The 18,171-nt window shown below is 40.2% G+C and overlaps 1 protein-coding gene across 1 annotated transcript in view; it reads left to right on the top strand.

The window, feature by feature from the left end:
- The first annotated feature begins 1,332 nt into the window (after positions 1-1,332).
- The window catches only part of LOC120053303 (testin-like), a 39,528-nt gene continuing 22,689 nt past the window's right edge, over positions 1,333-18,171 (top strand). The window contains exons 1-2 of the mRNA XM_039000434.1: positions 1,333-1,556; positions 7,783-7,868. Of these exons, the coding sequence (XP_038856362.1) occupies positions 1,530-1,556; positions 7,783-7,868 (113 nt within the window). The 5' untranslated portion in view covers positions 1,333-1,529. The remainder of the gene's footprint in view (positions 1,557-7,782; positions 7,869-18,171) is intronic.

Raw genomic sequence — 18,171 nt, 5'->3', positions numbered from 1 at the left:
GTTTCTTCTATTCTTCTCTGCAGATCCTCTCAAACTCTGTCAGGTTGGATATGGAGCGTCGCTGCACAGTTATTTTCAGGTCTCTCCAGAGATGTTCGATAGGGTTCAAGTACGGCCTCTGGCTTCGCCAATCAAGGACATTCAATTCTTGCATTGGCTGTGTGCGTCGGGTCATTATCCTGCTGGAAGGTGAACCTTCACCCAGTCTGAGGTCCTAAGCGCTCTGGAGCAGGTTTTCATCAAGGATCTCTCTGTACTTTGCTCAGTTCTTCTTTCCCTCGATCCTGACTAGTCTCCCAGTCCCTGCCACTGATAAACATGGTGCCAGGTTTCCTCCAGATGTGACGCTTGGCATTCAGGCCAAAGAGTTCAATCTTGGTTTCATCAGACCAGTGAATCTTGTTTCTCATTATCTCAGAGTCCTTTAGGTGCCTTTTCGCAAACTCCAAGCGGGCTATCATGTTTATTTTATTCAGTAGTGGCTTCCGTCTGGCCATTCTACAACAAAGGCCTGATAGGTGGAGTGCTGCAGAGATGGTTGTCCTTCTGGAATGTTCTCCCATCTCCACAGAGGAAATCCGGAGCTCTGTCAGAGCGACCATCGGGTTCTTGGTCATCTCCCTGACCAAGGCCCTTCTCCCCCGATTGCTTAGTTTGGCCAGGAGTCCAGCTCTAGGAAGAGCCTTGGTGGTTCCAAACGTATTCCATTTAAGAATGATGGAGGCCACTGTGTTCTTGGTGACCTTCAATTCTGCAGACATTTTTTGGTACCTTTCCCCATATCTGTGCCTCGACACGATCCTGCCTCGGAGCTCTACGGACAATTCCTTCGACCTCATGGCTTGGTTTTTTATCTGACATGCACTGTCAACTGTGGGACCTTATATAGACAGGTGTGTGCCTTTCCGAATCATGTCCAATCAATTGAATTTAGCACAGCTGGATTCCAATCAAGTTGAAGAAACGTCTCAAGCATGATCAACGGAAACAGGATGAACCTGAGCTGAATTTCGGTTTGTATGCTCATGTAAAGTATTTTGCAAAAAATTGTTTTTGCTTTGTCATTATAGGGTATTGTGTGTAGATTGATGAGGATTTTTATTTAATACATTTTTTAATAAGGCTGTAACATAACAAAATGTGGAAAAGGGAAGGGGTCTGAATACCTTCCTAATGCACTGTATTTAACCATACCAAACATAACATATCATACTAAATAGCTAGTGAGTCAGAGTTATGTACAGAATAATACGAAATGCTATGAGACCATGTTGCAACTGCAGCCCTGTTCCAAAAAGAATGTGATCAACTTTCACCCGGTGCAAAAACGCCTACCCGGGACAGATTATACGAATCCCATCAATGCAATGAACGGGACAGCGGTGCTTTAAGAAGTGGTGGGCGAGTAAAATCGATAAACTCTCGGTTTAGTTTCTGAAGATTGGTGTCAACGTAAAGTCAGTCCAAGTTTTTGGTGTTTATTTGCAAGTTACGGCGGGACTCAAACAACATACGGAGGGGAATTGAAAATGGAGGTAGAAAAGGAAATAAAGAAGGTAAGTCTTCATGCTTGTATAGTTCCAGATAAGACATAACGCCCGAAAAGGTGTATCCTACCAGGTAGCAAAGTCAGCAAGGAAGGTGCCTGCCTAGTCCTGTCAACGTGTAGCCAGCTACAGACTGCTTTTGATACTTTAAAAAATAGATTAGTATGAGCTATATAACCTTTCACATCTTTCTTTGTGTTAGTTATGACATACAAAACTAACAAACCCGGGGTTGTCTTAATATGCATTGACATTATTCGCTTCGTTGGTAGACTACCCTTTTCACAATATTTTCATATTTGAAGGAGGACAGACGTTCCGTCTTGTCTCACACTAGTGATGGGTCGTTCGCGAACGAACGGCTCTTTTTGAACGGATCTTTTGTATCGGTGAAACAGCCGTTCATTTGGCTCCCTGATTTGCATACTGCTGCTACTGCTTTTTGCGTTCAAAATAACGATTATCTGCAGATAAATTACAAACGAATTCTCTAAGAGCTTGAATCCTCACTGCAGAAACAATACTTAGTGGGGAGAGCCCGTAGATTCTGTGCTTAAAAAGAAACACTTTTTTTTTGCAGGTGAGCTAATAATTTGACCAGGTTAACATGCATTTGAACACGTATTTCATGATCTGACATAATTGTAGCCTACTTTTTGTCTTTACATTGGAAATTGGTTCTAGGTTGTTCTAAAAAATCATGGTTCTATGTCGATTTTTTAGCATTTTGAACGAAGAGCAGTTTGGGAGCAAAATGAGCCAACTCTTTTAAGTGAACGGAGCCAAATGAGCCTGCTCACCGAAAAGCCTCGGAATGCCAATTACTATCTTCCACTCGCGAGCACTCAGCAGCAATACCACAATCTCCATTAGCTGCCTGCTGCAGCAGAGAACAATGCAGCATATTTTTTACACAAAAAAAACCATCATCCACACACTGAGTCACTCACATGCATCATCATTTAAATAACATGACTATGATAACTGTTGTTAAGACAAACAGAGCTCTTCTCCACTCAAGGGGATTCATTTCTGCTGTCAAGTCTGGTGGGGTGGGGGGGCTTTATGATTCCAGACAGCCCGTCTGTCAGCTGTCATCAAGGTCCAAGCTCTTGCACAAAGGGATTGCGCCTCGGTTAGTGCAATCCAGGTTCCTTGGCATGTCCCTAACTTTAACCCTTACCTAACCTTAACTTCAATTGGGTGAACGTTATTGGAGAAGTGGGCATACTAAAATTTTGCCCAACATTTCCCAAATGGCCCGCCCGGCGAAGGAAAGTTGCCCTGTGTGAAAAAGTATATGAAAAAGAGTGACATACACTTTGAATGACCTAAAATGATCAATCTCAAATTGGTCTTTCACCTGCAGGTCAGCCCAAGCTGTACTGCAAGTTGTACTGTGCAAGTAGGCTAATTGTAGGCCTACTATTGAAATAGATAAATGAGATTGCCAACTGAGTAATAAATTCACAGGTTTTCGCTCTCAGAGTAACACTTTAATAGAAAAATAACAAAATTGGTTAAACCACACCAGGAGACCACTTTTGAGGTCTGTGAAAAATGTAGTTACCCTTTAATTCAACTGAGCAGGGACTTAGCACTGTTGTTTGGTCAGCAGTATTTCTGAACTGCACATGAGATTGAGTTTGCAAAACAAATGGCCACTGACTCAACCCAGCCCAAAATGGCAAGGATTCTATGGTGTTCCCAAGTGGTTTAAGGAAACAATTCACAAATATTTATATTTTCAGAAGTGATGAACCGTCAGCTGGATATTCTGTTGAATACACAAACAATGAGCTGGACACTTTGGAGAGACTCATGGCTGGCTCAGACCAATATCTAGACCAAAGCCGTTACATTGTAGACCATCTCTGGCTATTCTCCCCGTTCATTATTAACCTAGACAGATATAGTTGGAAACACGTCTATTGTTGGTAAGTGGAGAAGAGGGAGTTGATAGTTAACGTAAATATTATTTACTGAGTCATGCTCTAGTCTGGCTTTAGTTTTGCGTTCCTCCGTGTACATGCCGGCTGCACATTCCCTGAGGCCGAGGGGGGCTCACTGCTTCACATTTAGTGCTCCTCCTGAGCCAAAATAAACAGCTTCTCCAAACAGCAGTGTGTGCTGGAGTCCTGAGGGGCTCTCAGCATCGTGGAATACTTGACCATATAAGGGCGCAGACAGCGTTGACGGGGCAAGACAGACAACACTGGTGTTTGAAGTCCGTCTGAGAAGTGAGGCAGGACTGAATGATGCGAATGTGAGGGAGGAAAGAGTGCTACAGTATGGGCTGTGACTACAAACTCTGGAATTAGCCTCGGCACGCATCCCAAATGACACTCTATTCCCTATGGGCCCTGGTCAAAAGTTGCACACTCTATAGGGAGTATGGTGCCATTTGAGACGCAGGCCTAGTCTAGTGAGTCTGGTTTGATTCGAAAAGGTAGCAAGACAGAATTTTAGAGCTGCTTTATATTTGACCAAAATAGGCACTGAAGTAAAAGAAGTAGAAGAAGAGAATGCATGCAGATGGTTGAGAAAAGTAGGCTTTATATGTTGCTTGAAGTATCAAATCTGGAATATATCCGAGGGGGAGTTTAGGGATTAATGGGACATCAGATTCCGTATTTGAATTTAGTAAGATGTTTTCCCTCTCACATCTCTGTTAGGCATGTTTATACGCAAATGTCAAGCTGTACAGTAATGCCGGTTGTACACTACACGACTTTCAAAATCCTAACATCTCTGAGCCTCTCACCTTAAACAACCATCTTTCCTGTAGTTGTTTGTCTTGCCAATGTAGTGGTACGCACACTAAACAATATGGCAGAGACGGTGTGTCACCCGCTACTAGATTCTTCACTTGGTCGTGAGGATTCTCCATACCACCCCGCAGTCTCGCGAAAACAATGATGCGATTAGATCGTTAACGTAGCTAGAAAAAAAGCAGCCTCCTTGACGTTTTCAGTAACACATTCACACCTGCCATAAAGAGTTGAAATATCTAGCTTGAATAACATTGCTTGTGAAATTCAGAGATGTAACGATTTGACACTTTGGCTTTGGTGAAAGGCAAGTACAAACGTATGCTAGTAGTAGTCATCGCTCCTGCTCGATCGTCTACACATTCCGGGTGATGCGAAACAACGTCATCATCTCACTGGCTTCTTCTCTGCTGAGCTCTCATTGGCTAATGTTGATCACCTTTCTCAAAACGTTTCATTGCACATCTCACACTTAGAAGATCATTGCAGATTTTGTGCCAATGAAATCAAACATGTTTGAAAATATTGGGACGTCTGGGACTGCTCAAAGACGGGATTGGTAGATTGCATCTCTGACCCGCTCACATTAAACAAATGTTGGTGACGGCCACACGCCCTGAGGAAACGACATGGGGATTTTGTCTCTGATCTAAAAAACTTGTCTGGGACAGCTAAATCGGGGCCAAAATTGTGTAGTGTACACCCGGCTTAACAGAACATTGTAGATTCTGCTAACTAGGGTATTTAAAGAGGCCACTCCAAAACAACTAGGCCTAAGTAAGTACTGACTCCACCATATGAACTACAGTAAATACACTACATGACCAAAAGTATGTGGACACCTCGTTGAACATCTCATTCCAAAATCATGGGCATTAATATGGAGTTGGTCTCCCCTTTGCTGCTATAACAGCCTCCACTCTTCTGGGATGGCTTTCCACTAGATGTTGGAACATTACTGCGGGGATTTGTTTCGATTCAGCCACAAGAGCATTAGTGAGGTTGGACACTGATGTTGGGCGATTACAGCGGTTCGTCCTTTAAAAGTTGCAGCATACTACAGCACAGCTTGCATGGTGCCGCAGAATTCTATGGCATGTTACTTAAGTGTCAGCCATTGTAACCATTAAAGCTAGTTAGTGCTAGTTTGACCACCAGAGGGCATCTTTGAGAAGCATTTGATAACCTTCAATAGTGGCTTAATTAATTTGATTAATATTATGGTGTTTCTATTCCAAGAAAAACGAAAAACCCTCAGGGTTTCCGTTAGGATGGAACGGAAAATATGGCGCTGTACAACGTGACGGTCGGGAGTAGGCTACAGTACTAATAGCATAACATTTCCACACCCTACTAGCCAATACCCAAATGGAGATTGTGAAAATAAAAATCTCATTGATTTATCAAGACCAGTCCCCATGCTTGTCTCAGAGCAGCGCGAAACGTTGATAAAATAGTTGACCACAGCATTGCTTCAAATAGGCTATTGCTTTAAATCCTATTACTTCTAACTCCAATATGCTATTTAAATAAATAACATCTACACCACATTACTCAACATTAGTGAGCCTCATGTCGCCTACGGTAGGCCTACAGTATATCAGATTATTTTTTTCTTCCAATGATTACATATGGGTTTCCCGGTGGCGGCCGGCACGGGTATCGAACCTGCATCTGTAGCAACGCATTTTGCACTGCAACGCAGTGTCTTAGACTGGTTCGCCAATCGAGAGGCCCCATCCACAAAGTATCAAAATACAGAGAGGTGTTGGTAAAGGTATATTGTCCTGCTAACAGCCCATAGTGGGCTATTATAATACTGTACATGGTGTCCAGGTCAGGATAACCAAAACATTTCTTTATTAAAGACTATCAGAAAGAATGTTGGTACTTATTTATTTTGATCCAAAGCCATGAATAAGTGAGTCACTCAGCTATATGACTGTGCCATCAACATGATAATATATAAAGATATTTTGGAGGTTATTCCATTTAAAAAAAAAAAAGTGAGCGATTGTAATATGAATAAAGGTCAATATAATATTTGTAAAGGCCAAAACATTTATTTCTGTTTTTAGAGGGAGAGAAACGCTGGGCCAGTTGTGGGAATCCCAGTCATGGGTTGGATGTGATACATAATAATAATAATAACACTTTTTGTTGTATTATTTGTTTTGTCTTTTCTGGTGGATTAAACTGAAATTACAACCAATCACGGCCGGTTGTGATACAGCCAACCTAACTAAGAAATACATTTGACGATAGAATTCTCCCCCTACCCTCCTAGGCAATTCTATTGTCCAGCTAATAGCCATAATGGCGCTGTACAACGTGACCGTGTGTGTTTGAAAGAGTATTCTCCAGTAAACAACAATTTGTTTACCTTCATTAGACAACTTTGTTCCAATACTTCTGTAATTCAGTGATATTTATTCCCATAGTAATTCATTATGGATCCATAACTAAATTAACATCTGCCTTTTGAAAGAGTATTTTTATCAGTATTTTATTAACAAAAGCATAAAGATGCTGATGAAGAAATACAGTACTGTACAGTATATGCTTTTACATTTGGATAATAAAGCATTTTGAAGATATCAGCCACCTGCATTTGTTTGTTAGGCTACTGTGCAGTCTGACAAGTAAACATAGCCTACAGTACATACTGTAGTTAACATGGGAAAGTGCCTAATTCCTTACATAAGAGAGAGCAGGCCATATCCAGACTTTCTCGGTGACCTCAAGTACTCATTAACTCTGACTTGAATGCTTTTTCGGGTTGTACCAGTAATGGTCAGAAACTTCTGAGACACAGTATTAATGGTAATCCATCTCAGTTGGTATTCTGTTCCCATTCGTGGTATCTCCAATGGTGCCGAGCTTTACACCACTCCAGCCGACGCTTGGGATTGCGCATGGTGAATTTAGGCTGTTTTGCGGCTGTTCGGTCATGGGAACCCATTTCATGAAGCTATTGATAAACAGTTATTTGGAACTCGGTAGTGAGTGTTGCAACCGAGGACATATGATTTTAGCACTCGGTCGTCCCGTTCTGTGAGCTTGTGTGGCCTACCACTTCGCGGCTGAGCCGTTGTTGCTCCTAGACATTTACACTTCACAATAACAGCACTTACAGTTGACTGGGGCAGAAATTTTGTAAACTGACTTGTTGGGAAGGTGGCATCCTATGACGGTGCCACGTTGAAAGTCACTGTGCTCTTCAGTATGTCCATTCTGCTGCCAATGTTTATCTATGGTGATTTCATGGCTGCGTGCTTGATTTTACACATCTGTCCATAATGGGTGTGGCTGAAATAGTGGAATCCACTAATTTGAAGGGGTGTCCACATACTTTTGTATATATAGTGTATCAAACCCTGGCCTGAAACTTTCTACTGTATGAAATCATTTCCAGAGACAGTATAAGTATGTTAATCTCATTGATGTGCTGTGTCTGTTGGCAGATGACCCTGGGCCACGAGATTGGTGCCGGAGCCGCGTGCCTGAAATGCAAGGACAAATGCGAGGGGTTCGAGCTGCACTTCTGGAGGTTTGTACTGCTCTCTACTCTGTTGACCCAGCATGGTCAGCACAGGCGGAAACATGTTTTTGCATATTTTTCAGTGCACATGCAAAAAAATATAATTCTATCCGGTGCACATGCAAAAATATTTTTTTTTCTTCTTACTTTTCAATAATATTAAATTCCATATGAACCAGACCCAGTTTGGCAAAAAACAACACTTATTTTCTCTTTGCTACACAACAGGGAAAGCCACAGGCCCCCAAAGCATGTAGCACCGAGCCTTGTTGTGTTTAGTTCAGTTTCCTGTCCTCTTATGTTTGGATTACTGTAGAACTGAAGTGGCCTACATTCCTTTGACTTCCTGTCTGATTCCAGACTTACGATGCAGTCATTATGTGGACCAATGACTCATTAAAATAGTTGTGTCCCCCACTGTCCCCTCTCGCCAATTAAGCCAGCATTCCTGTTTCCCGCTTACCCAGACAATTATCCACACCCGGCTAGCTTTCCTGAGACATCACAACAGGTCATGCCTACTGCAGTGGCCGGTCGCTATGGCAACACCTAACCGCCACACAGACCACTGGGCACAACCTGGTTGAATCAACATTGTTTCAATGTAATTTATCAACGTATTGTGACGTGACATGTACGTGAAAAATACATAGAATTTTCAAAAACAGTTGTTTTGAGGGTTAAATTTCAACACAGGATTATGGCATCATTATAGCCAATTTGAAACAACGTCAGATCTTCAACATTATTACCACTATCATAAGAAATACATAGGCTGGCTAGCACCTCCTACTGGAAAGTTCAACTTTCTACAGCTATCCATTTGGTCTCCCATCCAGGGTTTTAACCAAGCCCAGCTTTGGTAGGTAGTCAGTGACAAATATCAAACCTATGTGCTATCATGAGAATGATTGAGAGATATCTTAATAAGTAAATAGATTTACAGTTGCTATTGAAGTCATTCCAAATTATATGTTTAACACAGCAAATGAAATGTGACCATACTTTATAAGTCATATATCATAAAATGATGATATTTAGGTCGATATAGCATTTGCGAAGTCATCAACAGCTATTGTTTCAAATCAACCCAGGGTTCAACTAAAAATAGAGAATACAAACTTTGGTTGATTTCAAATATGATCTTCAAGTTAATAATTAGTATGTTGGATTCACATCTCCATCTCAACCAAAAATCTAAGTTAAAGAATAGGACTAGGCCTATATCAAATCAAAATTGAAATGTACTATACAATAATACAATAATAGGCCTAAGGTTCAAGCTCTGGTTGGTTTTCAAATGTAAGGACATTTAGTGATATTGAATTTGAAGGAGATGCTACTTGGATAGTTCCATCTGTGCCACTGACTTAGTCTGGCTTTAATTCCAGTTTGTCTACAAATTAATAATTGATATGTTGGATTCACATCTCAATCTCAACCAAAATAAAGAATGGGACTAAATCAAATCAGACTTTATTTAAAGTGCATTTAAAGTTTGATTTGATTTAGCTTTATTCTTTTACTTAGATTTTTGGTTGACACTTGATTGCATTGACACTTTTGTAATACAATAAATAGCCTTAAGTCTTCCAAACTAATGTAACAGTATTTATTCAACCATAAAATGAGTAACACATCCATGGCCACATTTTTGAGTTTACATTGGTCCCCGATTTCAAATATTTTAAGATGGTCTGCGGACCCCAAACTGATCCAAAATTGCATTGGTCAGAAAAGCGATTCCAACATTACGAATCGCCGGTTCACCATTTTTTTCCGATCTTCCAAAAATACCTCATCTTTTGTGACAACTGACGCGTCCTCTCCTTCAGTGTCAAACTAAGCATGTAACTGTGTTGACAGTCATCGATCTACAAAGCATTTTGCATGCCGAACAACCTCAAACTGCACACTGTTCCCAGCTTCATGCGCTGACCAACGCGAGGTAGGCGGCCTGTTCCCGATCTTGCACATCTGCACGGCACCTTCAGCATTCAAATGCTAAAATGGCTTGAACGATACTAGGCTTTATTCGTTAATGGAAGCCTATGTAATTTGCTAGGTTATTGTTATCTACTGTATGCACTGTTGAAAATTGTGTTTTACCGGAATAAAAATAAGCTAACGGAAACACAACTCTCATCTGGCTATGCAGGGCTTAAAATAGATTGTATTTTGATTACTCAGGTTCACCATCAGCAATAGTTTTGGTAGATTTGTTTTAAACAATCAGTGTTTAACATCTGTAGATGTTACTGTAACTATAAATGTCTTATGTAAATCATAGAAAGTGTAAATGTTCAAGATAGCATGCAAAGTTAACAGGTCTGTGGAGATCTTCACATTTGCTATAATCATCTGCAGAATCTCAAACAGCATTGATCACTTGCACTATGTACACTGAACGAAAAATATAAACGCAACATGTAAAGTCCTGGTCCTATGTTTCATGAGCTGAAATAAAAGATCCCAGAGAAATGTTCCCTACTCACAAAGGCTTATTTCTTTCAAATTTTGTTCACAAATTCGTTTACATCCATGTTAGTGAGCATTTCTCATTTGCAAAGATAATCCATCCACCTGATAGGTGTGGCATATCAAGAAAGAAGCGCAGTGACAAGACATTAAGTTTCTTGTATAAATACAAAATATCGGACTGTCACGCCCTGACCTTAGAGATCCTTATTATTCTCTATGTTTGGTTAGGTCAGGGTGTGACTCGGGTGGGAAATTCAATGTTTTCTGTTTCTTTGTTTTTGGCCGAGTGTGGTTCCCAATCAGCGGCAGGTGTCTATCGTTGTCTCTGATTGGAGATCATACTTAGGCAGCCCTGTTTTTCACCTGAGTTTGTGGGATCTTGTTTTCTGTTTAGAGACTATTGCCTGACAGAACTGCGTTTTCGATTTTGTTTGAGTGTTTTTTTTTTATTAAAATCATGAACACTTTCCACTACTCTTTCTACCACCAACGAGAGCCGTTACACTGACATTGTATTCCCATGTGAACTTTGTTGTGCTTTTAAATGGTTGATGAAGACAGCTATTGCATCGTAGCTCCTAGAGTGTGCAGCTTTTCTTTTTCTTTTGAATGCGCAGTGATAACACATAGTCAGACATTGTTTTTCCATTGGAATTTGATTGTGCTTTTAGATTGTTGAAGCATGGCGATAACACATTGGGAATTCAACAAACGTCTGGGTGCCTTTTTGAGTGGGTGAATAAGGGTTGAAATCTCATTGATCAATGCCTCAACCAAATATTACCCACATTTCCATGTTGAAATGACTTGATGTGTCCAATGGGAAGGGTCTTTGGTCTTGGTCATGGTCAGACATGTCTGTGGCAATAAGAACGGAACTGGAAAGCTATTCTGTGTGATTTATTTGTTTTGTACATTTGTTTGGGGGTGTTACAGGTACACTATCCATTTCAAATTATATGTTTAAAAAACATGTAGGCTGCTACTAAATTCATTAAATGTAAGAAATACATACTGAGTTTAAAGCTGCAATATGTAACTTCTTGGGCGATCCAACCAAATTCACATAGAAATGTGAGTTTTCGATCTGTCATTTTCATTGAAAGCAAGTCTAAGAAACAGATCTGTTCTATGTGCGCTATATCTATGCTTCCCGTTCTTATGTTTTCGTTTTTGTGTCTTTTACTTTTGGTTTTGTACACCAGCTTCAAACAGCTGAAAATACAATATTTTTTGCTTATGGAAAATATATTTCACAGCGGTTTAGATGATACAATGAAGCTATACACTATACTTGCTTGTTTTGTCACATAAACTGAAATTAGGTGAACTATTAGCATTTTAGCAACCAGGAAATGGCGGCGCGATTTCTGCATAGTGCATCTTTAAGTGATAATACATTCAATATCAACAGGAAATGAAAATAAAGAAGTGGGCCTCCCACCCAGCCAACATGTCTCCATCTACAAGGCCGCCCTCCAGATCGAAATGCGTTATTATGGAATATGGGCATGCCATTTTGATTCCCATTTACATTGTTTTTCAATTTTGTGCCAAATAGAAATAGTGTGAGCAATAATAGGACTAAAGTGTAGTTTACGTTGTTTAAGGGATACATCAGTGAAGACCACCTCTTCCAGGGAAATAGGAGACACCATATTTCTCTCTCTACTCAGCCAGAGGGCTGAGTATTGTTTAATGGTATCATGTCTAAACCAATGTAGTATGGGACAAAATGCTAGTGCCTGGAAATATAATTTATTGTCTTTCCCTTTGCAAGTGTGTTAATTTTATCCGGTCTCGCGTTACCTTGCCATATACTTTTTGAAGCTGCACTATGGATTTTATTCCAGTAGACAGAAGGGGGAGACAAAGGAAGCAGAAATTCAGCCGTGGCAATATATTCATTTTGACAAATATTCTGTCAGTTAAAGCAACTGGGATATTAGTTCATCTACTGAGGTTGTGTTGAATTTATTTGAGCATTCTGTTAAAGTGTCTGGCAATGGTTTTATCTAAGGAAGGATATCTATTCCAATATATATAAAATGGGAAACGATTGGGATTCCATAAGTAGAGATGGAGTCCTCTATCAGGGTCTTGAGAAGCAGTAGGCCAGATTTGGTGAGATTTATTTTATAACTTGAGATGGAGCTGAATTTGTCTATGATCTTCAAAGCTTTTGGGAGGGATTGTCATTGTCTAGATAAAGTAAGACATCGTCAGCGTATAATGAAATGACGTGATCTGTAGAATTGTGAAATATTGGTGTAATTTCTTTCGATTGTCGAATTACCTGGGCCTGGGGCTCCAGAGACAATACAAATAGAAGAGGTGAGACAAGATCACCTTGCCTGCTACTTCTAGTTATTCTGAACGGAACAGAGCAATCTATTGCCTGTTATTACTATGCCTGAGGGATTGACGTATAGTATTTTAATCATATGAATGAAATTGGAGCCAAGTCCCATATGTTCCAAAACCGACCAAAGATATGACCATTCTAGTTTATAAAAGTCTATCAAAAGCTTTGCGTTGAGAGGTAGAACTGCCCAAGTAGCTTTGGATTCTGCCTAACCCTTTAGGACACATAGCGGCCGTCAACGGCCTTTCTTTAAATTACTATAGCGGCCAGGAACGGCCTTGTTTTTTTTAACAATAATGTCTGTGTCAAGATCTCAAAATTGACTTGCTAACAACCTGTTGTCGTATTCGCGTGGCTGTTGTCATCAACCAAAAACAGGGTATGCTGTTATTTGACCTTTTAAAAAAAAAATATATACTTAATCACTCAAAATGACTGCGCCGAAGCGGCCACCGCATTTCACTGTGGAAGAGGCTGTATCTATGTACACTACCATTTAAAGGTTTGAGGTCAGTTAGAAATGTCCTTATTTTCCATGAAAACATACATGAAATTAGTTGCAAAATGAATAGGAAATATAGGCAAGATGTTGACAAGGTTATAAATAATGTTTTTTTTTTATTGAAATAATAATTGTGTCCTTCAAACTTTGCTTTCGTCAAAGAATCTTCAGCAATTACAGCCTTGCAGACCTTTGGCATTCTTTGTCAATTTGTTGAGGTAATCTGAAGAGATTTCACCTCATGCTTCCTGAAGCACCTCCCACAAGTTGGATTGGCTTGATGGGCACTTCTTACATACCATACGGTCTAGCTTCTCCCACAACAGCTAAATAGGGTTGAGATCCAGTGACTGTGCTGGCCACACCATTATAGACAGAATACCAGCTGACTAGTTCTTGCATAGTTTGGAGCTGTGCTTTGGGTCATTGTCCTGTTGTTGGAGGAAATTGGCTCCAGTTAATCGCCGTCCACAGGGTATGGCATAGTGTTGCAAAATGGAGTGATAGATAGTCTTCCTTCTTCAAGATCCCTTTTACCCTGTACAAATCTCCCACGTTATCTCCACCAAAACACCCCCAGACCATCACATTGCCTCCACCATGCTTGACAGATGGCGTCAAGCACTCCTCCAGCATCTTTTAATTTTTTTTGCGTCTCACGATTGTTCTTCTTTGTGATCCGAACACCTCAAACTTAGATTCGTCTGTCCATAACACATTTTTTCCGATCGTCTTCTGTCCAGTGTCTGTGTTTTTTTGTCCATCTTAATCTTTTCTTTTTTTGGGCCAGTCTGAGATATGGCTTTTTCTTTGCAACTCTGCCTAGAAGGCATCCCGGAGTTGCCTCTTCACTGTTGACGTTGAGACTGGTGTTTTGCGGGTACTATTTAATGAAACTGCCAGTTGAGGACTTGTGAGGTGTCTTTCTCAAACTAGACACTCTAATGTACTTGTCCTCTTTCTCAGTGTTGCACCGGGGCCTCCCACTCCTCTTTCTATTCTGGTTAGAGCCAGTTTGCGCTGTTCTGTGATGGGAGTAGTACACAGAGTTGTACGAGATCTTCAGTTTCTTTGCAATTTCTCGCATTGAAAAGCCCTCATTTTTCAGAACAAGAATAGACTGACGAGTTTCAGAAGAAAGTTGTATGTTTCTGTTATCGAACCTGTAATCGAACCCACAAATGCTGATGCTCCAGATACTCAACTAGTCTAAAGAATGCCAGTTTTATTGCTTCTTTAATCATAACAACAGTTTTCAGCTGTGCTAACATAATTGCCCAAGGGTTTTCTAATGATCAATTAGCCTTTTAAAATGATGAACTTGGATTAGCTAACAGAACATGCCATTGGAACACAGGAGTGATGGTTGCTGATAATGTGCCTCTCCATAAAAAATGATCAGTTTCCAGCTACAATAGGCATTTACAGCATTAACAATGTCTACACTGTATTCCTGATCAATTTTATGTTATTTTAATGGACAAAAAAATAGCTTTCCTTTCAAAAACAAGGACATTTCTAAGTGACCCCAAACTTTTGAACGGTAGTGTATGTTGGTTGGTGACATGGATTTGGACGCGTCGTTGCACTTTGAAAGTGATGATGACGAGGTGAGTGAAATAAGTAAATAGCAGTGGTGTTGTTGATGTTTGATGCTGTGAAAATTGGGAAATAGCTGTGATGATGATCACTTGGTTGGTATAGGTGAACACATCAGCAGTGGAGCAGGAGCTCAAATGATTGCTCTCTGTCTCATGGAAATAGTTGCAATGTTTAGCTGTTTATAGTCAGCTAACTAGTTGGTAATTTTGTCTTATTTCTACCAATGTAATTTAAATGAAAATGGCCCATGCTGCTTGCTATAGGTAGCTAATCTGTCAGGCAAGAAAAGTCGCATGTTGTGGTAAATTTGGCCTGCATTTGCAAAGCGTCAACTTCAGCTGTCACTTTCACTACAGACAACAATCTAACTAGCCACCGAAATGGAGATTAAAGTAATTAGTGTTTATCTGTTGGGCTTGGTCATGGTTTGTCATGTTTGCTAGGTACAGATATTCATTGGCTATACAGTTGAAGTTGGAAGTTTACATACACTTAGATTGGAGTCATTAAAACTCGTTTTTCAACCACTCCTCAAATGTCTTGTTAACAAACTATCGTTTTGGCAAGTCGGTTAGGACATCTACTTTGTGCATGACAAGAATTTTTTCCAACAATTGTTGACAGACAGATTATTTTACTTAGAATTCACTGTATCACAATTCCAGTGGGTCAGAAGTTTACATACACTAAGTTGACTGTGCCTTTAAACAGCTTGGAAAATTCCAGAAAATGATATCATGGCTTTAGAAGCTTCTGACATCATTTGAGTCAATTGGAGGTGTACCTGTGGATGTATTTCAAGGCCTACCTTCAGACTCAGTGCCTCTTTGCTTGACATCATGGGAAAATCAAAATAAATCAGCAAAGACCTCAGAAAGAATATTGTAGACCTCCACAAATCTGGTTCATCCACCTGAAGGTACCACGTTCATCTGTACAAACAATAGTACGCAAGTATAAACACCATGGGACCACGCAGCTGTCATACCGCTCTGGAAGGGGACGCATTCTGTCTCCTAGAGATGAATGTACTTTGGTGCAAAAAGTGCAAATCAATCCCAGAACAACAGCAAAGGACCTTGTGAATATGCTGGAGGAAACAGGTACAAAAGTATCTATATCCTCAGTAAAACGAGTCCTATATCGACATAACCTGAAAGGCCGCTCAGCAAAGAAGAAGCCACTGCTCCAAAACCGCCATGAAAAAGCCAGACTACAGTTTGCAACTGCACATGGGACAAAGATCGTACTTTTTGGAGAATTGTCCTCTGGTCTGATGAAACAAAAATAGAACTGTTTGGAGGAAAAAGGGGGAGGCTTGCTAGACAAAGAACACCATCCCAATTGTGAAGCACAGGGGTGGCAGCATCATGTTGTGGGTGTGCTTTGCTGCAGAAGGGACTGGTGCACTTCACAAAATAGATGGCATCATGAGGCAGGAAAATTATCTGGATATATTGAAGCAACATCTCAAGACTTCAGTCAGGAAGTTAATTACCGCCTCTCAACCCCGGATCCGGGATCACCCCCCACCCCCCCCACACTGATTAGCATCGCTAGCATAGCGTCACAATTAAATAGTAGCATCTAAATATCATTAAATCACAAGTCCAAGACACCAAATGAAAGATACAGATCTTGTGAATAAAGCCACCATTTCAGATTTTTAAAATGTTTTACAGGGAAGACAAAATATGTAAATCTATTAGCTAACCACGTTAGCAAAAGACACCACTTTTCTGACTCCATCAGTTTCTTACTCCATCAGGTGCTATCACCAATTCGGCCAAATAAAGATATTGATAGCCACTAACCAAGAAAAGACCTCATCAGATGACAGTCTGATAACATATTTATTGTATAGGATAGGTTTTGTTAGAAAAATGTGCATATTTCAGGTATAAATCATAGTTTACAATTGCACCCACCATCACAACTCGACTAGAATAAATACAGAGAGCAACGTGTATTACCTAATTACTAATCATAAAACATTTCTTAAAAATACACAGCTCACAGCAATGGAAAGACACAGATCTTGTGAATTCAGACAATATTTCAGATGTTCTAAGTGTTTTACAGCGAAAACACAATAAATCGTTATATTAGCATACCACATGTGCAAACGTTACCAGAGCATTGATTCAAGCCAAAGAGAGCGATAACGTAATCATCGCCAAAATATATTAATTTTTTCACTAACCTTCTCAGAATTCTTCCGATGACACTCCTGTAACATCATATTACAACATACATATAGAGTTTGTTCGAAAATGTGCATATTTAGCCACAAAAAAACGTGGTTATACAATGACAATACTAGCAAAACTAGCCTGAAAATGTCGGGCGCCATATTTGACAGTGATCTTGTCTCATGAAAAACTATTCATAAACTTGACTAAAAAAATATAAGTTGGACAGCTATCGAAAGACAAATTAGTTCTTAATGCAATCGCTGAATTACATTTCTAAAATTATCCTTACTGTGCAATACAGGGTTCGCCAAGCGAAGCTATACCAAAGAAAATGGCGGAATATGCGTTTAACATTTTTCGACAGAACAACGATTTATCATCTTAAATATTTCTTACTATGAGGTGATCTTCCATCAGAATCTTGGGCAATGTATCCTTTCTTGGGTCTAATCTTCTTTTGGTCGAAAGATGTCCTCTTGCCCCGTCGAAATGGCCAATTACGTTCACCATGCACTCAAAGTGCCCAGCTCCTCAAAGTGCATCACACAGAAATGCCATAAAATCGCCCTAAACGGATATAAATTGCTATAAAACGGTTCAAATTAACTACCTTATGATGTTTTTAACACCTATAACGAGTAAAAACATGACCGGAGAAATATTACTGGCTAAACAACAGCTTGGAAGGAGGCAAGTCCGATGTCCATCGTGCGTCAGGCGCAGGCAGGAAAAGAAAGCTACTTCCGGTCTTTGGTGTTTTATAGAGGCCCTGATTGCGCAATCGAATCAAAGCGTCACCACGTACTGACATCCAGAGGAAGACGTAGGCAGTGTTTGTTTCTCCATAGCATTTACAGGGACTTTACAACCGACCTGGGAACAGGGGCCAAGATTTCTGAAATCTCACTCCCTGTCATGAAAAGTGCTGTAGAAGGAGTTCTGTTTCACTCAGAGACAAAATTCCAACGGCTATAGAAACTAGAGAGTGTTTTCTATCCAATAATAACAATAATATGCATATTGTACGAGCAAGAATTGAGTACTAGGCAGTTTAATCTGTAGAGCAAATTATGCTAATGCGAAACAGCACCCCCTATAGTGGCAAGAAGTTAAAGCTTGGTCGCAAATGGGTCTTCCAAATGGACAATGACCCCAAGTATACTTCCA

This window comes from Salvelinus namaycush, chromosome 9, assembly GCF_016432855.1.
Source record: "Salvelinus namaycush isolate Seneca chromosome 9, SaNama_1.0, whole genome shotgun sequence".
NCBI classification, from domain to species: Eukaryota; Metazoa; Chordata; class Actinopteri; order Salmoniformes; family Salmonidae; genus Salvelinus; species Salvelinus namaycush.
This window is presented reverse-complemented; position numbering and strand designations above follow the sequence as displayed.